This window comes from Polypterus senegalus, chromosome 8 (assembly GCF_016835505.1).
Source record: "Polypterus senegalus isolate Bchr_013 chromosome 8, ASM1683550v1, whole genome shotgun sequence".
In the NCBI taxonomy this organism is placed as follows: Eukaryota; Metazoa; Chordata; class Cladistia; order Polypteriformes; family Polypteridae; genus Polypterus; species Polypterus senegalus.
In genome coordinates, this window is record NC_053161.1 from 133,424,670 (window position 1) to 133,449,822 (window position 25,153).

At 37.1% G+C, this 25,153-nt stretch overlaps 1 protein-coding gene across 3 annotated transcripts in view; it reads right to left on the reverse strand.

Moving 5' to 3' along the window:
* Window positions 1-25,153, reverse strand: part of kitlga (kit ligand a) — a 70,645-nt gene that overhangs the window by 21,335 nt on the left and 24,157 nt on the right. The window contains exons 2-8 of one of the 3 annotated variants that reach the window (XM_039761787.1): window positions 18,513-18,626; window positions 18,001-18,088; window positions 12,236-12,352; window positions 10,276-10,338; window positions 9,623-9,778; window positions 7,770-7,938; window positions 2,670-2,747 (exon numbers count right to left, since the gene is read on the reverse strand). In XM_039761787.1, the coding sequence (XP_039617721.1) occupies window positions 2,670-2,747; window positions 7,770-7,938; window positions 9,623-9,778; window positions 10,276-10,338; window positions 12,236-12,352; window positions 18,001-18,088; window positions 18,513-18,562 (721 nt within the window). In that variant the 5' untranslated portion in view covers window positions 18,563-18,626. Of the gene's footprint in view, window positions 1-2,669; window positions 2,748-7,769; window positions 7,939-9,622; window positions 9,779-10,275; window positions 10,339-12,235; window positions 12,353-18,000; window positions 18,089-18,512; window positions 18,627-25,153 lie in introns of those variants that run through there. The other 2 variants (XM_039761788.1, XM_039761789.1) reach the window with 2 other exon arrangements.

The window sequence follows — 25,153 nt, forward strand, 5'->3', positions numbered from 1 at the left end:
TGCTGAAGAAAACTTTAATAAATACCCACCTTTGCCTGTTTTAATTGCCAAAATCAATATAGTAAAATATGGGAAAACAGTCCTTTTTTTGACTGAGATTATTTGTAACATGATTCACTATTAATTGTGGTCCTCCAAATGGACATGGGAGTACAATGAGAACCCTATTAAGGTTATATTTTGCATAATTTTTAGTAAGTACTTGCTTAAGGATCATAAACAACATCAAATTAGTTACAAAATTGCATAGTCAGTTGTTTTTTGTCAACCTTCAGATCTGAACTTGATGAAATTTTGCAATCATTATGTGAATAGAGTCTGGCATGCAATGCTGGGTGGAAGCACTTCTTGTCATCAGAACTTTTGTTATGCTGCTATAGCCAGCTTTCAGAAAAGTTCAGAAGTGCCTTAGGAAAGACAGTACTGTCATCGCTAAGATCAATACATAGGTTTGCCTGTAACCTGATATGGTAGTAATATGTAACACTTGTGATCTACTCCGAACGATGTAAGTAATGAGGAAACTGTGCTCTCCACTCAACACTGAAAAATGAACAGTCACTGACAAATGTCATATTCCTGACTACTGTGCAGCATTTGTAACACTACTCCCTAATTTCTGACATACAGTTTTCCAGATGCCCATATTTCAACTGCCAGGTGTTTTAATCACATTCTGGTGTTAATAGATGCAGGTGATTTTCTTCGATTTGTCTGATCTTGTGTTTAATTTTGCGGATGTTTCCAAAGCAGCATATTAACAAAGACAAGAAGCTGTAGGCTATCACACTGAATGAAGTAACAAATCTGTCAGCACATTTATTAACTGGAGCCTGCTGACAAAATATTTTGTCAACAACAAGAGCAAATATTAACACCTTTGGTCCTGTAAGTGACCACATGCTGAGAGCAAAAACGTTTTGCACAGAAGTTTTATCACATCCCGCATCAATTATTGTAATTCCCTACTGGCAGGAGCCCCTTTTAATCTTATATCACAGCTCCAGCTTATTCAAAAGTCGCCTGCAAGAGTCCTTACACGAACCAGCAGCAGCGAGCACATCACACCCATCCTGCTTCGCCTTCACTGGCTCCCTGTGTCTTACAGAATCAAATATAAAATCCTACTAATAACCTACAAAGCCTTAAATGACCTTGCACCAAACTACATAAGTGACCTTCTCCATCACTACATGCCTATCCGCTCACTATGGTCCTCTGATTCTGGCAATCTTGTTGTGCCCCACACTAATCTACACTCCATGGGTGACAGGGCCTTCAGCTGTATAGCGCCCAGACTCTGGAATGACCAACTGAAATTAATTAGATCAGCTGACTCCATGCATTCTTTTAAAAAACAACTCAAAACATCTGTTCAGGAAGGCCTTTAGCTCTACCTGACTTTATTACCCTTCTCTCAGTTTACCTCTCTGTCAAGATGCTCATGTAACCTGTATGTGTGTGTGCTAGACCATCAATTATGTTGTCTGTCAGGCTTTTTCACTGAATTTACTATCTTACTCTTCTTTATTTATTTATCTGGTTTAGCACAAAGTTATATACTGTATACCCTGCTGTTCTTTCTTAAACTCTGTGAAGTGCCTTGAGCATGGGAAAGGCGCCATATAAATAAAATATATTATTATTTTCACTGTTATTGAAGTCTTAACCGTCAAGGCATGCTTTGCAGAAAAAAGAATGTAATTGTGCTACTGCGATTTTTCATCATTTTTAGATCATTTTAGGGTTGCGTGGTGCCAAAAACTCTTCAAGCAGAATTGGCAGAAAGCAACCCTGGCTGAGATGCAAGTCCAACGAAGAGCCCACTTGAGTGCACAACTGCACTGACCTAATTTAACTTACCTTAACCTGCATATACTTAGAATTTGTGGAAAACCACAGCAACCAGAGAAAAATCAGTGGAAGAACCTGTTTATTCAACTAAGTGAACACCCAGTGGGCAAGACTACATGAGAAATTATAATTCTAACTGTACATCTGATTTGCTGGCTTCTCCAGTGATTAGTGCTGCTACACACCGGACTTATTCCTATAATGTTTGCATGTTCTCCCACAGCTCATGTAGGTTTATTGTTAATTGCAGATTCCTTCCACAGTTGACAGGCATGTGTGTTTACAGTAAATTGAGCCAGCATGACTGTGGGTGTGATGCTGAGATTGTCTCATCTAAAGCTATATGAAGACACTATAATCCATGCAACCATCAACTGGAATGAACAGATACAGAAAGGACAGCTATGTGATAATTATATATATATATATATATATATATATATATATATATATATATATATATATATATATATATATATATATATATATATATATATATATATATATATATATATATAGTGGAGTCCATGCCCAGCAGCTCACACCTTATAAATCAATAAAAATGTACATTGCAAAATCTTTCAAAGTGACTAACATTTGTCCCGATTTTTTTTTTTTTTCCAGCATGGAAAAAAGCTGACTCTCAGTGACGTCTTTGACATGGTAAAGAGTGTCAGGGGATTTGCACATATTTGTTAGCAGATAAAGACATTTGGCAGCTTTCACAAAACAATGATACTCTTCAGTAAATAGGCTCAAGTAACTTCAATACACCAGTGAAGGCAGAACAAAAGATACGCATTTATTGTACTTACCTGTCGTGCACCCACTCGTAGATATACATGGAGTTGTATTCATTTTCACCGTCAATTCAGAAACGCTGGTAATGGATCCTGTATTGAAAAGGGTGGGGATTTACTGCATTGTACCTCATTCTACCATCCTGTCACATGCAAGCAGATAACAATCTCCCCTTCCCTTATCAAATGAGACACTTTACAGGCTGCCTCTCAAAGATCTGAAGAATTCCATATTTTTTCTTGTCACTTTGTTGAGATTCATTTTCATTCCCTTAGCTTTAAAGGAAAGGACTGTTGAGATGTACAAATACACCCCACCCAGTTTTAAGTCTGAAATTTTGATTATATGCAATAGTTTCTATTTTCTATACAATAATGAAACATTCTAAAACGTTGTGTTTCCTAAATAAGTTTCTAATTGAGCACAGGTAAATAAGTTGGAAGGAGGCCTGAATGGGACCCCAGTATTCAAAGAGCATAATAACTGATACATTAAACTCAGTCATAGCAGGCTAAGCAAGAATCTCCATTTGAAAAAGTAATACATGCCACTGAGAAGAGTGAAAAACAAAAAAGCACAGTATCTGAATAAAACAAACAAAGATCATTGAAAATCATGCAAAATCCACATAGACAATGAACTGGCCAGGAAAAGACCCCGTGGCTGGAACTGTAAGGTGCTTTCCTGTTAATCCATGGCGGTACTCCTTGTATGATTTTTGGGCTATATAAAAAAATAAATTGTATTGTATTGTATGATTTTGCACATTTTTTCATGCATTATTGGTTAAGTGCTCCACATAAAAAGAACTAAATTAAATAAATGAGGGAATATTTTTAAAACTGATATATCAATAATGATATAAATGAAGGATGATGTATTATGACAGTGTTTCCGAACCTCGGTCCTGTGACCCCCAGTGTCTGCAGGTTTTTGTTCCAACCAGATTAATATTCAGTGACACCTGATAACACTGATCTCATGACATTATCCACTAATTAGTAAACAATGGATTAATTAAACAATTAGAATACCTAGAAAAGTAGAATGAAAATCAAGATGAAAATATTGTTAAAAAGAAAAAAAAAAACATTATTCCCATATAACTGCTTGGTACATTTTAATATATATATATATATATTTTTACCAAACTTAGTTTTCTAATTTCTATATTGTTCCCAAAACACAGAACTTGGGAAATATCAGTTCACTTAATTAGCCCAGGAGTCCAATTAAAAACAGAAGCTGGTTGGAACAAAAACCTGCAGCCACAGGGGTCCACCAGGACGGAGGTTGGGAAACACTGACTAGGGTATGGACTGATGACTGACTAGGAAGTTCTCTTTGTGGCTGTTTAAATGTCTTCCTGTTTCCTCCCATAGCCCAAAGACCACCTTAAGTACATGTGCTCCATGAAGTATTTATAGAAATGCATGGAAAATTAAATTCAATTCAGTTTATTTTTGTGCTTCAAAGAGTTCAGTCGCAGAGCACTGTAAGAACTTCACAGGTAAATGCAACCACAAAGTTTACAAATTACTAACGACATAATGAGTGCACATACAGATTCAGATGTGTTTAAACAGACAGGAAAACAAAGTGGTTCAAAACTGATTAACATAAATGGGGACCAGCAATATCTGTCCATCAACTAATTGTTTAATTAGTTATCCCTATAAACTATATGCTGTAGTTACTTTAAGTTATCCTTTGCCGATTATTGTGTTTGTGGTGTTTTGAGATATATATCGATGTGAAAGGTTTGTTAGTCTTTTTCTGATCCTGCTTATTTCCAATACAAGGTCTGTTTAGAGTCACTAATTAAGCAAACCTGCATGCCTGTGGCATGATAGCGAAAAACTGGAGTAGTTAGAGAAAAGCCACACAGACCAAAGGGAACCATGCAACCGCAAAGATCTTTCTACATCTCAAAAACTTGTGCATAAGTCAAACTAGTACAGTGTGAGCCACGCACGTAGGGAGCCAGTAACATTGGACACAAGGGAGGAATTAAACCTGGAGGGGCTGCCACACCCAAACTCACTCACACGATTTATTGGTTGAAGGTCACATCTGTCTAACACTCAGCTAGATGAACCAGTTCTTCCAAATGTGTCGTCATTAGACACCTCAGATACTTGATGGAACAGTAAGTATTTTAATAGGAACACCATCACTGCAAACATCTTTTTCAGAATTTAATGTTCAATGTGTTTAATGCGTCCATACTTTTGGTGTCTTTTTTGTCTTTCAGAGTTCGGTGGAGTGTTTATTGTGTAATGGTTAAAAGAACCATTTTACTCTGTTTTAAAAGCCATTTATTATGCCAGAACGGCAGATAGCCATCAGATGACCACACCACTGTTGTAATCACTTGACACAAAGTATGTAAGGAAAACAGATTTGTTTACCCAGTTGGGATTTTTGACATTTTTTCCACTACTATTGTTGGAAGATAAGCATCTACAACATTAAAATGTTGATGGGGCTTTCATGATAAATAGTCTTATTCTTATTCGAATTCAACTCTTTTGCTGAATTTTCATTGTAACTTTGCAAATGTCACCACTGAAGTACTGGTGCTGACAAAAAGAAATTAAAACTGAAGGACATTTTGCATATACACACACTCACATATATATAATGTATACCCTTAATCTTAGGGATAAAGAGCTATTAAGGAAAGATGCACTGTATATATACATGTCTTTATTCACAATCACACACATACAAACCCACCCAGACCCAAGGGTCTGTGAAACGAGGAAACAGGAGCTAACCACTTTTTCTCCACGTCACCCATGTGATATGTTTGCAACAATAAATGGCTCTCAGGTTGGGAATGGAAGGTGTACTATGTAAAAAATGCATCAAATTGACTTGATGGATGACATGGTGGCACAATGACTAGCATAGCTACTAGGCAGCTTCAGGGACCAAGTGTGGAGTCAGCAAGTTCTCCCAGTTCATGTATGAATGTAATCTGACAGCTCTTGTATTAAAAAGATGCTACGTTAATTGGTAGCTCAGTATCGACCTGATGAGCATTCCAAGGCTGATTTCTGCTCAGGCCTTAACATTTCATGGCTGTGTAGCCTAGGACGTTAGCTTATGAAAAGAATATGCGGAAGGAAGACCAGAATGAAAACAAATGCTTTTGTCAAATGTATACATGGAAACGACACATCTTTAGAGGTTACATTAACACCATTTAACAGTTTGCGTGTTTAAAATGGTTTCCTGTTGGAAACAAATAAATATAACTTTGGAAGATGTTCACACTTTAATCAAAACTAAATCCTAACCTTAGTCCTCATTCCTCTGTATAAATGCGTTAAAAAAGTGATGTACACACAGTTTTGCAGGTGCAGTGCCTCCCTTTTAGATTTGTAGTAATAGAAAATGTAAAAATAATTTCAAAAACAGTTGAATAAACAATTGCAATGAAACCTGACAAACATAAATATATGCAAGGCCAGAACAAGGAAGCTTGTATGATAGCAATGTGGAAAATTCCTTGTAACCTATTTTATGATGCAGAAAAATGCAACGCCTTATCTTCAAGAAAAACCTTTGATATCTTAAAAAGGAAATTCAATAAGTTAACACTGATTTTCCGGAAGCTTCTGAAGTTATTTTTTCTGTGTCAGCTTCCTGACTCAAGGCACTTTAGTGCGGTTTAAGTGCCTGCAAATTCAATTTAAGGTCATAACAGCAGTAGGCAAAAAGTCATTAAAAATAGATTTGCACTGCCACAAATAAGTAAAAATAATAGTATAACCTGTCAAAGGATAGGAGTTTGGATAGCTGAATGTGAAAATAATAGCATTTAATCATTTTGTAGAGTCGTTCATCGGCCCTGGTGTACTTTTTGACGTTATGATGCACAAATGTTTGAAGGTAATATGCTTGGAGGGCTGATATAACTTGAAAATTTCAGTTACTTTTAGTGTAAAGCTAATAATGCATGCGTTCAGTTATATAAGAATTCATCCCATGTGATTGTTATTGTATCAAAACAAATGTGTAGCTCATGTACTGAAATGTTTGCTCCCCTTTGTACATGATTTGATTTGACCATGTTCAAAAAAGCTGAATACAAAGAATGACTTAATGACACTGTACTGTAAGTAGGCCCATATTTTATTGTATGTTTTGAAATGAACGAAGGCAATCCACAAAACTACTATTAACCATTTCAAAGCTACACATTTACAGTAATGGTGGTCATCTCACACCCTGTATTTAAACCTAATCACTTAAATTACTTCAACATAGCATTTAATCATTTTATCACAGACGGAGAGGCTGTTCAGATTACAATCTACATTGGGTTTGGCTTTTACTAAAATGTATTTATTCACTTGCCTTTGTGGTGACCTACGATAAACTGGCGCCCTGTGCAGGCTGGGATAGGCTCCAGTACCTACCCATGAGCCTGTTCAGGACAAAGCGGATTAGAAAATGACTGACTTTGTGGTGACTTGTGTTAGCACTTGACATTACGCTCTAGATTTTGATAGACTTCCGGAGAGGTGTCTTGGTGGCTAGTGGCAATTGAAAGGTTGCCAGTTCGAATCCTGCAAATGCCAGAAGTGATTCCACTCCATTGGGCCCTTGAGCACGGCCTTTAACCTGTAATTGCTCCATCCTGGGTATGATGTTAACCTGCATACAGCCCTGCAAGTAGGCCCTCCAACCTGCATGGAAAATTTGGGGGTTGGTGGCAGGATTGGGACTCCAGCCACTGTAAAACACCTCACACTGTTCTACTCCTTTTGGAACTAGTGAGGTGCTGAGGTGTCCCGTTGGATGGCTGCGCTCAGCTCCTAATTTGGGATCCTGAGGTGGTTCTTTGTGTGGTGGGTGCGACAACATGCTATATCAGTGCAAGCTCTCTCATTGTAATTCATCAAAATGATAAACCCAGTACTCATCATTTACTTTTATTTTCATATGTTCTTTTTCAATAAGTCATTTAGAATACATGCTCCCGACAAACATTAAAGCAAATTAATTTTGGTAAAGTAAAGATGTACCAACAAGAGAAGTCGAGTATACTTTGTTCTCTTAGTTAGCCCATATAAGTATAATATGAAATAAGCAGTTCTTACCAGTTTCTGTACTTATGCTTTCTGCTGTGCAGGGAGGGTTACAATACTCGTCATCCTCATACTTCGCGACTTCATACACCTTGGTAATTGTCGTAAAGTGTTTGAAATATGTGCTGGTGTTAAAATATCCATCTATGTAAAGGCAGTCAAGGTCTCCTATGATGTCACGCTTTAAGATAAAAAAAGACACAGAAATATAGATCTGATTACGCAATATTTTCTTCAGCAACAAAGAAAGTGTAGACATTTTTCCATTCTATTTGTCTTTACCTTTCCACAGGGATACAATGAACTTCATAATATTATTAAACATTGCATAATGCTAACACTTCTACTCCATATAAGTTTTAAGCAAAACTTTCTGTCTTTTCAGATATTTTTTTTTTCTTGAAGATAAAAGTGATAGACAAGTGTGCTAAGGTTTTATGCCATGTCATCAGTGCCGATTGTGACCCACCCAAAGAGCAGCTTACCTTAGGTGACAATAAGATACTGTTCTCCTTACGAATGGTTATGGGTCACGTTAAATTGTGAGTATTTGAGCAGCATTCAAGTGCATGTTCAGTTCCCAGTTTCCACAGAAAAGACAGCCATTGTAAATATGGAATTAACCTATGTATCTTTATAGAGTATGCATTATGAGGAGATTGCTTACTGTAATCAGAGCTTGTATTCAATTCACGTTTTGGGTTTCTTAAAAAGGTGACAATAAAATCATTGAAGCAAGAAGAAATTAACAAGCTTGTTAAAGTTTTTTATATAAAAAGAAAAGAGAAGGTCTGAAAGAGATTGAATACAGTATAACATAGAACAGTAGCAGGAAGAGACTAGCATATGGTACTACATCTGACATTAGAAGTGATTTAAGACAGCCGTCACCTTAAATAGATTACTTAAACATTTTACTATGGAGCACTGTGATTTACATAGAGCAAATAAAGCACGCAAAGCACTGATTTCCACAGAGTAAGGCATTAATCTTGTGTAAGACCTATCCCCAGAGGCAAAGTTCAGTTTGTACACAGTGGAATTCCACATATTTTCTGAAACAAATAAAACATGAACCTCGCTACCCTAAAGAATCTGGTTTTAGTGGTGCGAGGACAGTGCACAAAGTGTAGCGTGTTTTCAGAAGTGGACTATTATCCATCCATCCATTATCCATCCATCCATCCATTATCCAACCCGCTGAATCCGAACACAGGGTCACGGGGGTCTGCTGGAGCCAATCCCAGCCAACACAGGGTGCAAGGCAGGAAACAAACCCTGGGCAGGGCGCCAGCCCATCACATGGCACGCACACACACCAGGGACAAATTAGGATCGCCAATGGACCTAACCTGCATGTCTTTGGACTGTGAGAGGAAACTGGAGTACCTGGAGGAAACCCACTCAGACACAGGGAGAACATGCAAACTCCATGCAGGGAGGACGCGGGAAACGAACCTAACGATCTCCTAACTGAGAGGCAGCAGCGCTACCCACTGCACCACCATGCCGCATGGACTATTATAATGTTTCAATCACTAATGCAAGTGTAAACATATTCAATTATTCATTCCCATCTGGGAATAGCTCTGTTGTTATATACTATGTCTACCATGAATTTCTTTGGCATTTTCTGCATTAATTTATTAACAGATGTTGAATACTTTTAATTAATTAGAAATGTTAAGAGTAATGTAGGCTTTCAAATGCAATAAAAAAACAGTAACATTATTCTACCTGGATGACATAATCAAGTTTTGCAAAGAATTAGTAGATTCATGCAAGCCAGCAGCTAGGAACTGAATATAAGTCAAAATGCAGAAAAAAAGTAAAGTAAATCCTAAAATAAGAAAAAAACAGAATACCTCAAGGTCATTATAGGGTGACCGCATTTGCTGTACCATATTTATTAAAACTGTAATGTTATTGCGGTTGTCGGCGTTGTGGTCAAATTTCTCAGCAAGATTTTCCAAACTTTCCTGCAATTTATGAAGGTTAAGAATCAACCAACAGGCATCAGACTGAAAAAAAAAGAAAAAACAAGAAAACAACAATTAGACAAAAAATGTAATTGTTGGTATAATTTCTCTCAACTGAATTAGTAAAAAGTGGTAGAGATACAAATAATTTAAGAAATTTGTGCAGACATCTGAAAATTGAGGATGTATAGAAGCTATGAGCAGGAAATGAATTATTAGTTGGATATTACATACAGTTAGTGTCCAAGGGATTCAAGCTTAAGATTGTCTTAGATTTCGTGTCCCTTCCCTCCACTTTGCATTGGATGTGTCCCTTAGTCAGTGGGCTTTACACATTACATTACACAGAGTTTGTTTATCTCATACTATTCATTTGGACAGCTGTTGCTTTAGCATTGTGCCATGTCTTTAATTACCACTTACTATTATCTTTACTAATGCTATAAATCTAAATGAAATATTTCAAAATTACAATGTAATATAAGCATATCTTGTGAATGTGCAAAAGTGTACAGAATAAAAAATAACGCTGAACTCACCAAGCCACTTGACTTAGGAACATACTTCACTTTAATAATGTAGTCACGTGGTATATTCCCTTTCTGCAAAATTACAAAAAAGTGAGCATTAGGCCAACATCATTTACTTTGAGAACATTTAATAACAATACTTAATCATGAATAAACACTAGTACTGAATATTCAGTTCCGAGAATATCTTATTAACCTCTCTGTTCTTGTTAGACAACATACTTTAGTCATTTTTGAGAACACAAAGGGTTATGTTAGGGTCAGTTTAGTTAAAATGCCTGACGTGTTAAAACAAGAACTGGGTAGTGAGTTTAGGCCAGTGGCCTCCTGTGTTGTTTAAAACTGCTTATAATGGTAAAGGTTGCCTTACGTCAATGGAAAAAAAGCTGTATTGCTCAGCCTAGATCTACTCACTTTGTATGCCTCTGGCTCTATCTACAGTAAAGTGGTTGAAATCTGCTTGTGCCTGTCAAGACCTCTCTTCTCTAGATTGTGAAACTGCACCCATGTGCACTTGAGCCCTGAAATTGACCTCTGGAAAAAAAGTGTTAATATGTTGGCTACAAGTGATAGCATATTTTAAAAAAAGGTCAATAATAAATAGAGAAACACCTTTCTGACAGGTATTTTAAACCCTTTCCCGCTAGACCAGAAATAGGTATTGTTTAATATATTGTTCTGCAGATGCATCAAAGAGGCAATTTAGTGTACATGGCATATACATCACGTCTATCAACCTCATGACATCATAGTGACCCCAAAACACTGTTTGGTGAGCATACTGGTGCATAAATGGCTACCATTGTATCATCCAAGTGGATGCTACACATTAGTGACAGTTGAAGTGGCTACCCAAGGCCTGTGTAAAGTTCTTGAGTAGGTTAGAAGACCACTATATATGTATAACCAATTAATAGCTATAATTAAAATAATAATTGTTATTATTATTAATAGTATTAGTAGTATTATCAAAATACCTATGGTACCTATGAAAATTAGAAACGCACAAAATTGCAGTTTCCCACCAAAAAATACTTTACAAAATGGCACTGAAATGACTTGATCAAAATAATAGTAAAAATGATACACAAAGGAAAAATGAAACCTTATCTGTGCAATCCTAACAAGTTTATGAAGGTGAACTAAACAGACATGGCTTCTTTCATTACACATCATGTTCTACATAGTGCCACTGAAAAAGAAATACATTTTCTTCTGCTCTAATGTTAGACTAACTGAAAGTTAATTTTATCACAGACTCGTCCATCACCTTTTTTTGGCCATTACTAGGCATGAGCATTGAAACTTCACAACAATAATAATAATTCTTTACCTTTGTATAGCACTTTTCTCACTACTCAAAGCATTTTTCATAATCATCATCATTAGCATCTACCTGGTTCATGTGACGGTGGCCATTTTTTCCCAGTACACATTAGCCGTTAAATTAAGAAGGGGTGAGAGAGATTAGCATATTAGAGACAGGAGGTGATTAAAGGGCCAGAATAACTATTCAATGGAAGGCAATTTAGCCTGGACATTGGGATACACCCTGCTCTTTACGAAGGATACCCAGGAATCTTTTATGACCAAAGAGTCAAGGCCTTGGTTTTTGCTTCTCATCCAAACAGATGGTGCCATTTTTACAACACGGTGTCCCCTTCACTGCACTGGGGAATTGGGATCCATATTCAGACCACAGGGTAAGCACCCCTGCTGATCTCACCAAACCCGTCTTCTAGCAGCAAACCAAGCTTTTCCTAGATGGGCTCCCATCCAAGTACTGGCTGGGCCCAAACATGCTTAGCTATAGGTGGAGGACCTCTTCTAAAATGCATTTGATATGGGTAACCTCAATCCCCATTCTAAAAATTCTGTGCTGGAAGTGAACATTTTCATTGCAACTGTTTTTTCAAGCATATTTTCACATGTAAAGATTCTGCATTAGCTAAGATATAGTTGAACTTACCAGAATGGGAATTTTGTCAACATCATTCGTTAATGCATTTCCCAATCCACTGGATTGATCCACAAAGGCAAAGCAAAGAAGCAACAAGAAAAGGTAGATATAAGCGGTTACCCAAATCTGTAGATAAGATATACGAGAAACCGGTTACAATAATCACCTCTAGATGTCCCGTATTTTCTTGTTTAACTTACTTAATGCACTCCAGTTTTTTGAAGGAATTAGGACAAATAAATGTAATGGAACAATGTATATGAATATATGAACTCATCATTGGGGTAGCAGTAGAATCACAACAGAGTTTTGATCAAACATTTAAGGAGTTATTACACTGAAGATGCATTTTTTAGCTCAATACACTCCACTATCATAGTTATTTACTTTCAATCAATAATGAAGTATTCACAAAAATAAAGTGCCCTGTTACAGAACTTACTGGAGTTAATATAAATAAAATTATTTTAAATAACTACATCATCAACAAATAACCCAATCATCCCATTTAAGTTTGTTATCCAGTTCCACTGTCTCCTTCAACACCCCAAGCCTTATTACAAACCATTCACCATCTGCCTGAAGAACCTTCATCCAACCAAAAAATTTGAAAATGCGATCATCATTCATCCAGCTTCATTAAACATTAACACTTTTGGGCAACTATTGTTCACAAAAAATATTTGATGTGTTGGTGTTTTATGCCTAATAATAAAGCAAAGCAATATTTGTTTGGATCTAAGTATAACATCCATAAAAAGTAAAACTATTGCAAACATCACAAAACATTTCATTGTGACTAATATGAAGAACAGAAGTGATGTATTCCATCCAATGTTGGCTTGTGCCAAGAGCTGATGGGACAAACACCAGTCCCACATAACCCTGAACCTTGGATAAATAGAATAGCTTTTTATTTTAGTTTCTAATGGATGGCATATTTGAAGTTGAGTCTGTAATTTATTGTAAAGAACATATTTTAAATCAAATACTTTTACACATATAATCTATAAAATGCACATCCATCCATCCACACATTTTGTCACTGGGTGGATTTAAGTGTTGCCAATTAACCTAACAAAAATATTTTTGAGATGTGCCAGAAAAGCATGAAAACATTTGGAGATTGATGAGGATGTAAGATTTAGAGTTGTTGAGGAGGTAAAACCAGAATTGGCAGGATCGAACAGGCAATTGTTCAATCTTTGTTCACTCAGGTCAATTTAGTGCCAACATTTCTCCTAATACGCATTTTTTGGGATGAGGGAAGAAATAGGAACTACGTAGAAAAGTTCTACATCATGATAATTTGGATACTAAAAGTTAATCGAACTCGGGTCACTATAAATGTTAGCTTGCACTACAAACCATTGTGCTACCTGGTATGACACAATGAATAATAAAACCACCTATATTGGTAATTTTTCCATAGAAGAATTTTGAAAGAGAGGAAATAAAGTAGTAATGAATTGTGTTGTAGCCAAATTTACAGTTTACAATTTAACTTACAAAAGCTCTGAGCGGTTACAGTGATGTAATAGAAAAAAAAATTGAGTTTAGAAGATGAATAATGAAATTATCCAGTACTACACTTGATTCAACTCTAATCAATTGGTGTAAATGTCCAAAAAACAACCAAACATTTAGCTAAATAATTTTGGCCATGGGAATTGTCAGATCATGCATGAGATATTAGGTGGTGACACTGTTCTTGTTTCAGGTGTGGTGATTTCATGCATGGGATCTGTCAGTAATTCATCTGCTTTTCTGGAGGTCCAGATCTGAATGCATGTCCATCTGTAACAAAGGCATTTCATTTATAATGCATAGCATTATTTCATTTTCACAACTGTATGCAGATGACAGCATTTCACCAGTTTTCACACACTGGTATTCCAGTGTGTCTCAGCCAGTTTGGGTGAATTCATATTCACCTTCTTATCTCTAAAATCTCCCGCAGTGTTTAACAATGAGTCAGATTGACTGGCCATTCACACTTGGGTGTGGCAGTAATGTGGCTGCAGAGAGCCCATAATTTACAGGGTAGCCCAGAGCTATTGATAAAGAATGGGCTCAAGGCCGACACTAACCCTGTCTCTAAAATAATAGTATGGTGTTGTAGCGAGTTTGCCATTTTGGATGTAATGAGAAGTCAAACAAAACGACACCTGTTTTTGGCCAAATGAACAGATTACAATATGCAAGCTGTCATGGCAGCTCAGGCCTCTTTGTCATCTTGCTTGAAGAATGGGCCTCAGGTGCCTCAAAAACTTGTATTTTGCAAACTGTTCATTTGACCAATACAAGGTGTCATTTTGCTCTACTTCTCATTGCATCAAAAATAATACAAACATTTCTCCTTGCTTATTTTACGTTACCCATTTTACTTCATTTAAATTCTCAAATTTCTCTAAAATCTGTTGCACTTCTCAAAAAAATCCTTTCACTATATAGAGCTCTTCCTATAATTTCTGCTATTTAACAATACATTTTTGATTTACATTAGATCAGCCTGTTTAGATACACTGTATTGTTGTTGTCATTAGTGAAACTAGCCATCCATTTCAGACAGACCTACCTTAGGGTCATTAATGTAGCACACTTATAAGGCATTAATAATCTGGAAAAAGCCCACCTATCTATATGCTGTGGAGAGCAGTAAAACACTATAAATAAATATAAAGCCAAAATTTCATATTCTGACTATAATGGTATTCACTCTGTGCGGTTTACAAACATTTTTGTGATTAGGTAAGGTCTGTTAAGTGCTATGACACCTAGAGATTGAACTGTGGAGTTTACACATTTTCCTTACGTTCATTTGGGCCTTGATGGACACTTTAGTTTCCATGTAGAACCCAAGTCAAGTTCATTGGTGACCTAAACTGCATGAGTGTGTCATTAGATAGACTGTCAATCCATCCAGGATTGGTTCTTGATGCTCCACATATCGATGTGTGGGGAAGCAAATTCAGGGAATAAATGGATAGATGATGTTATAAAACTTGCAAACAGTGAATGTACTAATTCATTCATTTTAATACAGTTGTGGACAATGACAAGTGCCTAAATATTTGCTAGCAGATAAATATAATAATTTTGTTTTCAAATTATTATATAATTCTTTCAAATGACTTTATTAATTCATATAAAATATGTTCAATAAGATAGAAATGACCATAACGAGAGGATAGCCTATCTTTGGGCAAAATTAACTTTGAATGGGGGCATCAGACTCTCATGGGGCACACAGATGCACATGGCCACATTTATTCATGCAGGGTTAAATTACAATCACCAAAAAAAACTCTTATTTGTACATATTTATGATGTGGGAGAATACTAAAGTACTTGAAATAATATTTACAAAGTGAGAACATTCAAAATCCACAGAGATTATAGCTATAAGGGTTTTAATAGTCACACCAGAAATATAGAGAACATTCCAAATGCCTAACAAGACCTTAGGTAGAGTCCTAATTAGATAATGGTACCGTCAGAGAATTATTCTGTAAGTAATTATTATGTTTTTAAAAGGTAATCTATATATATATATAAAAGCCAAATACCACTGACTCACTCATCACGAAATCTCTCGAACCATGAGGACTTGGGGCTTGAAATTTGGAATGTAGGTTACCCTTGGCCCATAGGTGCTTGCTATGAAATGGTTTTAAAAATTTCGTGGTCCAAGCGCAAAATTTCTTACAGTTTTTTTGACCCGTTTGTATGTCTGTCCACTTTTCACGAGAGAACTACTTAATGGATTAAGATCAGGTTTTTTTCTATAATTTGCTTGAACTTTCCATTGATTTCGCGACTTTTGTTATAGTTTGCTTGCAGTACCGATTTATTAGCTTGAATCCGATAGAGACTCATCGTGCTGTGGGGAGGGGGGCAGGGCCCTCGTCACTCACGCGTCTGACTCGGGGCATAACCTTAACGCCGCTTAGTTAGCGAACAAGAAAACTACTTAACGGAGTTAAATCTTTTTTTTTCTATAATTTGCTTGAACATTCCAGTTGATTTTGTGACTTCTCTCATTGCGCTAAGAATCATAGCTCATTTGCTGGAGTGATATATACGCACTAATCCGAGACAGAGGCTGCGGGCCGAGGGGAGGGGAAGAGTGACATCAGGAGTAGAGAGCTGGGCCGGGCCCTCCTCACTGTCCTGAATCACTAATATGTGGGCGAAGTCACGGGGGATGGTTAGTTTTAATATAAATATAAAATAAATCTCTAAAAACTCAGTCATTACTATTTTACAGTGTTACAAAAAAGTACTCCATAGATCAGACCTCAGAAAGCTTTAATCATAACAAAGCGGTGAAGCCCACCTTCTGTTTTGGTCTCAGTAAGTGTAAGTTAAACCATGACAAAAACCTCAAAAAAAATTATAACACTAGTTAGTGCACCAAGATTTCTGAGTATAGTATATGCCATTTATACTGATGTGTATGTGTTATATTTGTACTCTTTAATGTTGTATAATGTAAGTAGCCACAAAATACACAGAGTGTTAAACCAGAATAACCTCAGGTAAAGAGAATCGTTCAAATAACAGTCCAGGCATGCCTTACACTAGGCATTTAAGGAATCAGCTTCTAACCAAAGAGAAACAAATTATACAGGAAGCTAAGAAAATGGCAGATGAAAATAATTCTGTGTGTAAAAATATACTAAAACTATGCAGAACACATAGGTTCAATGCAATTGCCTACTTATTGAGGTCTATGCCACATTTTCTTAGTTTCTATATTAGGAATTCTGTGCTATACAACAAATATTTCAGTTGAGCTTCTCTTTTATTTCCATTCTTATACCTACAAAGCAGAAAATGTACTTTTCCTGATTAAGGTGCTAGGGAGCTGGTGAGTTCGGTGGCAGCAACAACCCATCACTCCATCACAGGGTACATCTAAACTCAGCCACACACACATTCACAGTATTGTAAATTACAGATGCCAGATACCCTAATAACATAGTTAGAAACTCTTACTGTCTCAGGAAAAACACTGAAGCAAAAGGAGAACATGCAACATTCATCCATTTTCTAAACCTGAGCAGAGTTATGGGGTAGGTGGAGCCTATTTCGGCATGCATAGGATTCAAGGCAGGAACAATCCCTGGGCAGAGTGCCAGTTGCAGGGTAAACACCCACTAATCAGGGCCAATCCAGCATCACCATTTCACCCAACCTGCATGTCTTTGGACTGTGGGAGAAAAACTGGGGCTCCCGGATACGGGAACAACATGCAAACTCCACATAAGGAAGACCTGGATGTGAACTCCGGCCTTCTTGCTGTGTGGCAGCAGTAGTACCACTGTGCCACCATGCTACCCCAACTTATAACATTGAAAAGCCTAACTGTCCATCTGTCTATTTTCTTTACTAGGATGGTAAAGTAGTGGTGTGGTTAGCACTGCTGCCTTACAGATCCAGCAGTATCTCTGGTTGCAGTCCCATAACAGTCATTGTGTATGTGGAATTTGCACGTTCTCCTCATTTTTGTGAGGGTTTTTCTCCAGGCACTCTGCTTTTTCCTCCTACATCCCTTAGTTTGGTTCCTGCCTTACAACCACGGTTACTGGAATAGGCTCCAGACCCATGCAACTCAAAATTGGATTTGTTATCTAATGCTAAGTTATGCATTTTGGATTACAGGAGCCATAGCAAGACAGGAGCCATTTCTTGATTGCACTCTACTTCATTGTGGGGCACATTAAGATTTATATAAGTTTACAGAGCTTAAAACACAAATTAGGATGTACCTGGACAGAACCCAAATGGAATAGCAGAGAGCGTGCAAACGTCACACACACCGAGAAAGGGGTTGGAATTGAACCCATAACCCTTGAGCTGCAAGACAGAAATGGTAATTATGCCACATTACCACCATTTTGGTTAATCAACCACATATTAATAAGTATTTTAACACATTTTGTATTTCAGTAAAAATACATAAAATGGTAATTATTCATAAAAATTTGTGTACTATCAATCATTTACTAATAAGCCTAATATGCACATTTAGTGAGAAGGCCAGAATACCTGTAAAAAAAAACTCCCAGATACACATGCACTGACAAGAGGCCAGGATGAGCTTTAAGGCTAACCACCGAACCACTTTGTAAAACATTTACCATCATTCATTTTCAATTATGTCGCTATGTTTTGCAGAATAAATTATTTTACAGTAGCCACGGGCATTGTCCTGACTTATCCCCTTCACAATAAAACACTTTATTAGTGCAGATTATTAGCAATAAGACACTATTCTCACCTTGTGGGAAGCACTTGCCAAACACATTGCATTGACTGCAAAAAGATCATCTGGAATACACCATCATCTCATGCACAAAGCCACAACCCTGACATCTTTCTTTTATGTATGGTACTGTAAATACAAAGAATAAACAATGTAATTAAGTACACTGTACTTGAAAATCAAAACCAAAACCACGTCACAAGTCAAGAATTATTAGCAATTGGGTGAAGAGTATCTGCTTTAAGGTGTGGATTTGTTTTCAATCAGTACACAACACTTTACATTTTTGTGGTGCAGGTTGGTGTCTTGGGCATTAGTTCTCAATCATGCAGCAAAGAGCAACTTCTGGGAATCCACCTGAAGTCTTCACGCTCTCAGCTCTGCTACAAACCAAACTCACAAGAGGATTACCTGGCTGAGCTAATAATTATCTGCAGTCAGGGAGATAAGCATCATTGTTATCTCTTAGAAAAAGTGCAGTAATGTTGCTTTTGCCAGAGTTAAAAATGTCAGCCCATTATCAGAATCAGAACTCACTTTATTGGCCAGGTACACCAATGTGTACTAGGAATTTGTCTTGATAGTATTGGTGCAACATACAAGGACAACACAGAATACAAAAGATAAAATATAAAATGGTAGACTGTGATGCAGCATACAAGAGTAATACAAAAACAAATAAAGAGATAGTGGGATTAAAATGTCCAGGCAGCCAAGTGTGCAGGTATACACAGATACTGAGCAGAAGCGCATACCTGATTAGTAAGAATAACTACACGTGGAAAAAAATACTGTTTAGTTGATGGGTCGTTTTAGCTTTTACTGCATAAGTCTTTGGAACGGGTGATGGCCTTTGTGAGTCAGAGATCAGCAATGATCTTTGCAGCCCTCTTCCTTACCCTGGACTCCTATAGTACTTCAATGTGTAGTAGGTTACAGCCACAGGCTTTAATGATGCATTGCAGGTTAGCCTGAGCCTGAACAGAGGCAGCCCCAAACCCGACAGTTATAGATGAGGTCAGAATGGACTCGGTCATGGCTGTGTAGAATTGGACCAAAGAAGAACATTCTCTGTTGAGGTTTCTTAATAATGCATGTAATGTTATTGTCCCAGTTAAGGTTTTGTGACAGTACAAGGCCCAAAACCGTAAAGGTCATTCCAATGGCCGAGCCTTTTAAAGCAAGTGATAGGTGAGCAGGTGTCTGTTTCCTGAAATCAATGATCATCTCCTGTTAAGGTCCAAATTGTTATGGCTGCACATCTTGTCTGTATATGGACTTGTCATTGTTGGAAATGAGGCTTTTCAGTGGTATGTCATCTGCAAATTTAAAAAGTTTGACAGACGCATCACCAGAGGTACAGTCATGTGTATAAAGTGAGAAGAATATTGGGGAAAGGATGCAACCCTGCGGTGCTAGGGATTAATGAGTCAGACATGTGTGTGTCCAACCGCATGTACTGTTTCCTATCTGTTAGAAAGTCTGTGATCCTATAGCAGATTGAACTAAACAGGTTGAACTGGGTGACTTTCTTATCTAGAAGCTCTGGGATGATTGTATTGAAAGCAGAGATAAAATCCAAAAACAAGATCCTCACATATGCCCCTGGCTTATCACTATAACACTGTTACACACTCCCTTAATTTAATTCATCATTCTCTGTAAAAGGACATCTTTATCTTTTGAGGTTGTTCTGCATACCAATCATTCCCTTACCAAAACTGAATTGTGACCTTCATGTTCAGAATTCCACTTGATTGGCTGATCTAAAGAATAAAAATTACAGTTGTGGTAGCAAGTATTGTCATTTCACCAAAACAACTGAACACTGTTACACTGTTCTTCATAACACCACTGTACTCAAGATCCTGGCTCATTTACCGCTTTTGGATTAAATCACATCTCTCATGTTCGCATTCCTACAGCAAACGGGGCCCGGAAGATAAGCCTAATCTGCCATACTGTCAAAGAAATTTACAAGCGTTAACCTAGTCAGAATGGCTAGTATTGTTATCTACAGTACAGCACAGTATGTAACATTCTCACATATTGAATACCGTTATATTTATTATGTGAACATGGAGGGGCATCCTCATCAATGGCGCTGCTTTTTGCAAGACCAGGTTCGCTACACTTCCATGCTTACATTCCCCTTGTGAACTGAACACAAAAGTCGTTAATTGACTTAACTAGTGATGAACCTTCACTGTTAAAACTAACTGTGGACCCCTTAGACGTTTATTTCCTCCAGGGACGCTGCTGACTGGTGTTTCTGTTTTTCTCTCCTCTGTTGTCAGCTTGCCATACATGAATGAATTAATTAATGGAAAGATATTTTTAGGCTCCATTTATTTTAATCAGTTTCAAACTACTTTGTTTTCCTGTCTGTTTAAACAAATGTGTGTCTTTATGTATACGGATTATCTAAATAATAATTTGTAAAGTTTGTCTTTGCATTTGCATGTAAACTTGTCACAGCACTCTGCATTTGCACTCAAGCTCTGTTCACATTACTATGTTTTCACTTATAAACATGGACATTAGTCACAGTTTTGACTTTCATCCACACTACTCTGGTATTTTCAATCCCCAAAAACTGAGACTTTTGAAAATACTCCCCAGAATTGAAGGCATTTAAAAATGCATCCTCAGCGTTGTACTCTGCCTGGACAAAAACTCTGATTGTTTTTAAATACAGCAGACTGTAATCACACTCTGATTGGTTCATGCTTATTACTTTGCCCTTCCCTGATTGGATCCTGGTCATTACAGTCTCATTCCCTGACTTGTCACCCTTCATGGAAGAAAACCATATTCCAACATAGCAGGTTTATATACACCTGGGACATTCAAAACGTTTCCTCACTTTTTTTTAACTGTATTTATTAAGAATTTCAAAAACAAATTACATTACTTTTCTACATAGTCACCTTCATTTACGATGCAATTTTCCCAGCTTTTTAATGCCCAATTAATATTCCTCCCACCTTCACCGTTTCCAATGAAAATATAAAAGTGTGGAAACTTTTTGAATGTTTCTCATATATATATATATATATAGATATATATTTGTTGCAGTCTATGATGTCCGTTATGTTGCTTACATCTGTGCAACTAAGTTGTGTTTTATATAGTTTGAATGCTGTATTTATGCAGGAAAGTCAAATAATTTACTGGTCACTACAGTTCTGTGATAAATCCTGTGGCCAGCGTTATTACCACCCCTTCAAGGATTTTACTGCCCTATCCGAACTTGGATAATGTAGGCAAATGTCTACGTCATATGAATATTTAGTGTGGACAGATGAAAACACTATCATGAAATGCTAGTACACTATGTGAAAACGCCATTTTTAAATGAAAACGTAATAGTGTGGACATAACCTTAGTGAAGAGCGTTATACAAAAATGAACTGACTTGACCTGAATTAAATTAAATCAGCTTATGAAGTCAGGGTGGCTAACATTGTTAGCTCTATAGAAAGTGTTATCACAGGCTTACATTTTAAACACTGTTACACTCACCTCTTGAACATAGAGCAGAATTCTCATTAATAACAACATTGTTACGGAGGCTGGATTCACAAATGCTCATTTAAGAACTTAGCTTTAAATCCCAGTCTTAATGTTCACCCCTCTACAACATGAGCTCACAAGTGAGATGCATATCTCTACCATGAGGGGAACATGCAAGTGAGTTTTTTGGATGACCACTGGAAGAATTTCAATAACCAGTGCTGTAGGGCATCATTATAATTTGCAACCAAGTCACTATAGCTAGCTCAAACTTCAAACCACTGTAAGCTAACAATAAATTTATGTGTACAGTTAACAATTGTGAATAGTGCATTTGGTACTTTAGATTTTAGTGAAAATGGCCAGTAAATCTTTGGATGTTATTTGATTAGAGAAAATTAATAAAGTGAGATGAATAGACTGGATTAACCAAGACTTTAAAAATGTTTGTGCCCATGACCATGAATTTTATAAAACTTTGCGGCAGTGTGTAACATTTTTGACACTTGAAACAAATATGTACAGTACATTGCTTTCTAATTACTCAGATCTGTATGACTGACATTTTCTTATATTATTTGCAACAATCTGTACTTTATAAAGTGTGTAGTAGAAATGGATAGCTAGTGAGAAATGAAATAGTGTCAACTTTCCTTCAGTATTTGAGGTCTGAATGAAAACTAAAGCTTCATAGTCTGGTAAAATGGTAAAAGCGGATCTGAACAAAGGATGCGTGCCATCCTTCCACTGAATCATCTGGTTCAGATTCTGGCAATAAAAGAAGTAGGACAGGCATACACAATACACATATCACAGCAAGGTACAATCGAGTCACCAGACAGCTTAAATGAGTTTCTGTGAAACATGGGAAGAAACCAAATAACCTGGAAAATGCACATACAGTGTAAGCATGGGGAGAACATCAACAGTTCGGAACACCAACAACAAATCAATTCATATTGACTTGAAACATAAACAAAAAATGAAGATTTGTGTAGCTATTAAGAAATGCTATCAAGTACAATCCTGCAGAAATCCCATTCCTTTTTTTTTGTAAGCTGACACATTTCATATTAAATGGTAGCATTCCATTGTGGTCTAATCTAGCTCTTTGTATTACCACAGCTTCAGATAGGCAGCCTGTTTAAATTGCTGAGAAGTTATTTTAAATTGAGGTATATTTCAAAGGAGGGCCAGGTCATGCAACATGTAGGGGACCCAGTACAGTTTCTTCCTTTCTTCTCTTTGGAGTAAGCTTGACCTCCTCATGTCCATGTAAGACTTCCAATGGAAACCCACAATCCAATGATAAGCTGTCAGGTTGGATCAGCATTATAAAACCTGCTCATCAAATTGAGAGTTAGGTTGGCTTTTAATGAACTGGTGTGCTAAAGATGGCTGTTTCCATTAATGATGATACCTTTGTCCTTACTACAAAACATAGACATCAAAATGTGTGGATGGATACATTCAACAGTTTCCTAATTATCTTTAATTAATTAAAGTAGTATTATAACTGGATAAAAAACTTCCTGAAAAGATGCCCAGTTTTGGCAATGCTTGCACACTCAAACAAAGTTGTACAAGTTTTTGTTTAATCTACGATAATCCAAGATATTTTGCATTATATCACTCATAACATATGTTTTCCATCCATTGCCTAACTCACTTATCCTGTCCAGAAACATTGAGAACTGGTGCCCATTCCAGCATAAATGGCGCAAGGTAAGATCCAGCCATGGACAGAAAAAAAACTCCCTAACAGGGCACACAGACATGGTCAGATAAGGCTGATGTCACTTCTTCTTGTTGGGTACTTCAGATCTGCTGACCATAGTCACTCATCTCATGGCCAGACCACTGAAAACCACTTTCCATGTCATATTTGCTGACTGAGTGCCGACCATCAAGCACAGTCATGCCTGCTCCTTTTTGATGAAGCTGGCACTGTAAGAAGGGTTTGAATGGTTAATAGGTTAACAGGTGCGAAGAGTTCAGATGGTGTCCTTGCCCTTTTTGATTGTTTTACATTCAGTTTTAGAACTTAAAATAAGTTCAAACACACATGTCGTTATTCCTCTTTGCTATGGTCTATGCATTGACCTTCTACATGAGCATTCATTGTTTGCCAAATCTCATGCACACAGAGTCCACCCTTATGACTAAAGACAAAATCAATGCTAATTGATTTTATTGGATAGAGTCATAGACGAGTTGGAGTTGTGGAGATGAGTTGCGGAGTATGTCACATTAGGTGACTGTCTTCACGGGAGTGCACCGCCGACTGCCTCCACCTCCACCTCCCTAAGGTTACGTAAAGGAAAGCTACAATTGAAAAGCCCCGGAAAGGTCTACTAATATGACATAGCTTTAACTTGCTATTCATATCCATTGGATGTGAGAGAAAAACCCAAACAGATATGTTCAGAATAAGCAAACTCTACATGATCATCTTACCGCTGTAGGACAGTGTGTCCATGAGTCTGCACCACTAATCACTGTACCACTTATCACATATTTGGAGGAGTCAAATACTTCTTACGTAACATGCAGACATCATAAACAAATAACAATTTCAGAATTTGTGTTAAATATCAAACAAAATGATAAAGGTGTTGTGGAAAGATAATCACATCTGATAGTAAAGGCTGTCCAAAAGTATGAGGAACAGAGAAGACCTAACTCAATAAAATGTCACAGGCAAAACAGTTTCATTCTCCAGAAATTATTCTGAATATAAGTGGAACAGTCATAAGCATTTTGCCTCAAAGGACTGCAGACCTTGGCTCAAATCCCATGGCTGCCACCAACCACTAACCCACAGCAGTAACCCTAAGCAACTTCATTCACATGACAGTCCTGCAAGTGTGCAAACAGCTGTAATGCCACTGTATAGAGCTTTGAAATGGTGCCTTTGTAAATTGCAAAGACACTATATCTGTAGTACTCTGGTGTTGTACCATGTTAGCCATTATGCAAGCTTTCGAGGCAACTCAGGCCCCTTCTTCAGGCAAGATGTAATATATAAAATCTATATAAAATAAAATAAATAAAATTTATATAAAATATAAAAACTATATAAAATCAGAAATCATGTGGTGAAGCCCCCAGCCTCCTGTCGACTCACTGTATACCCTGGA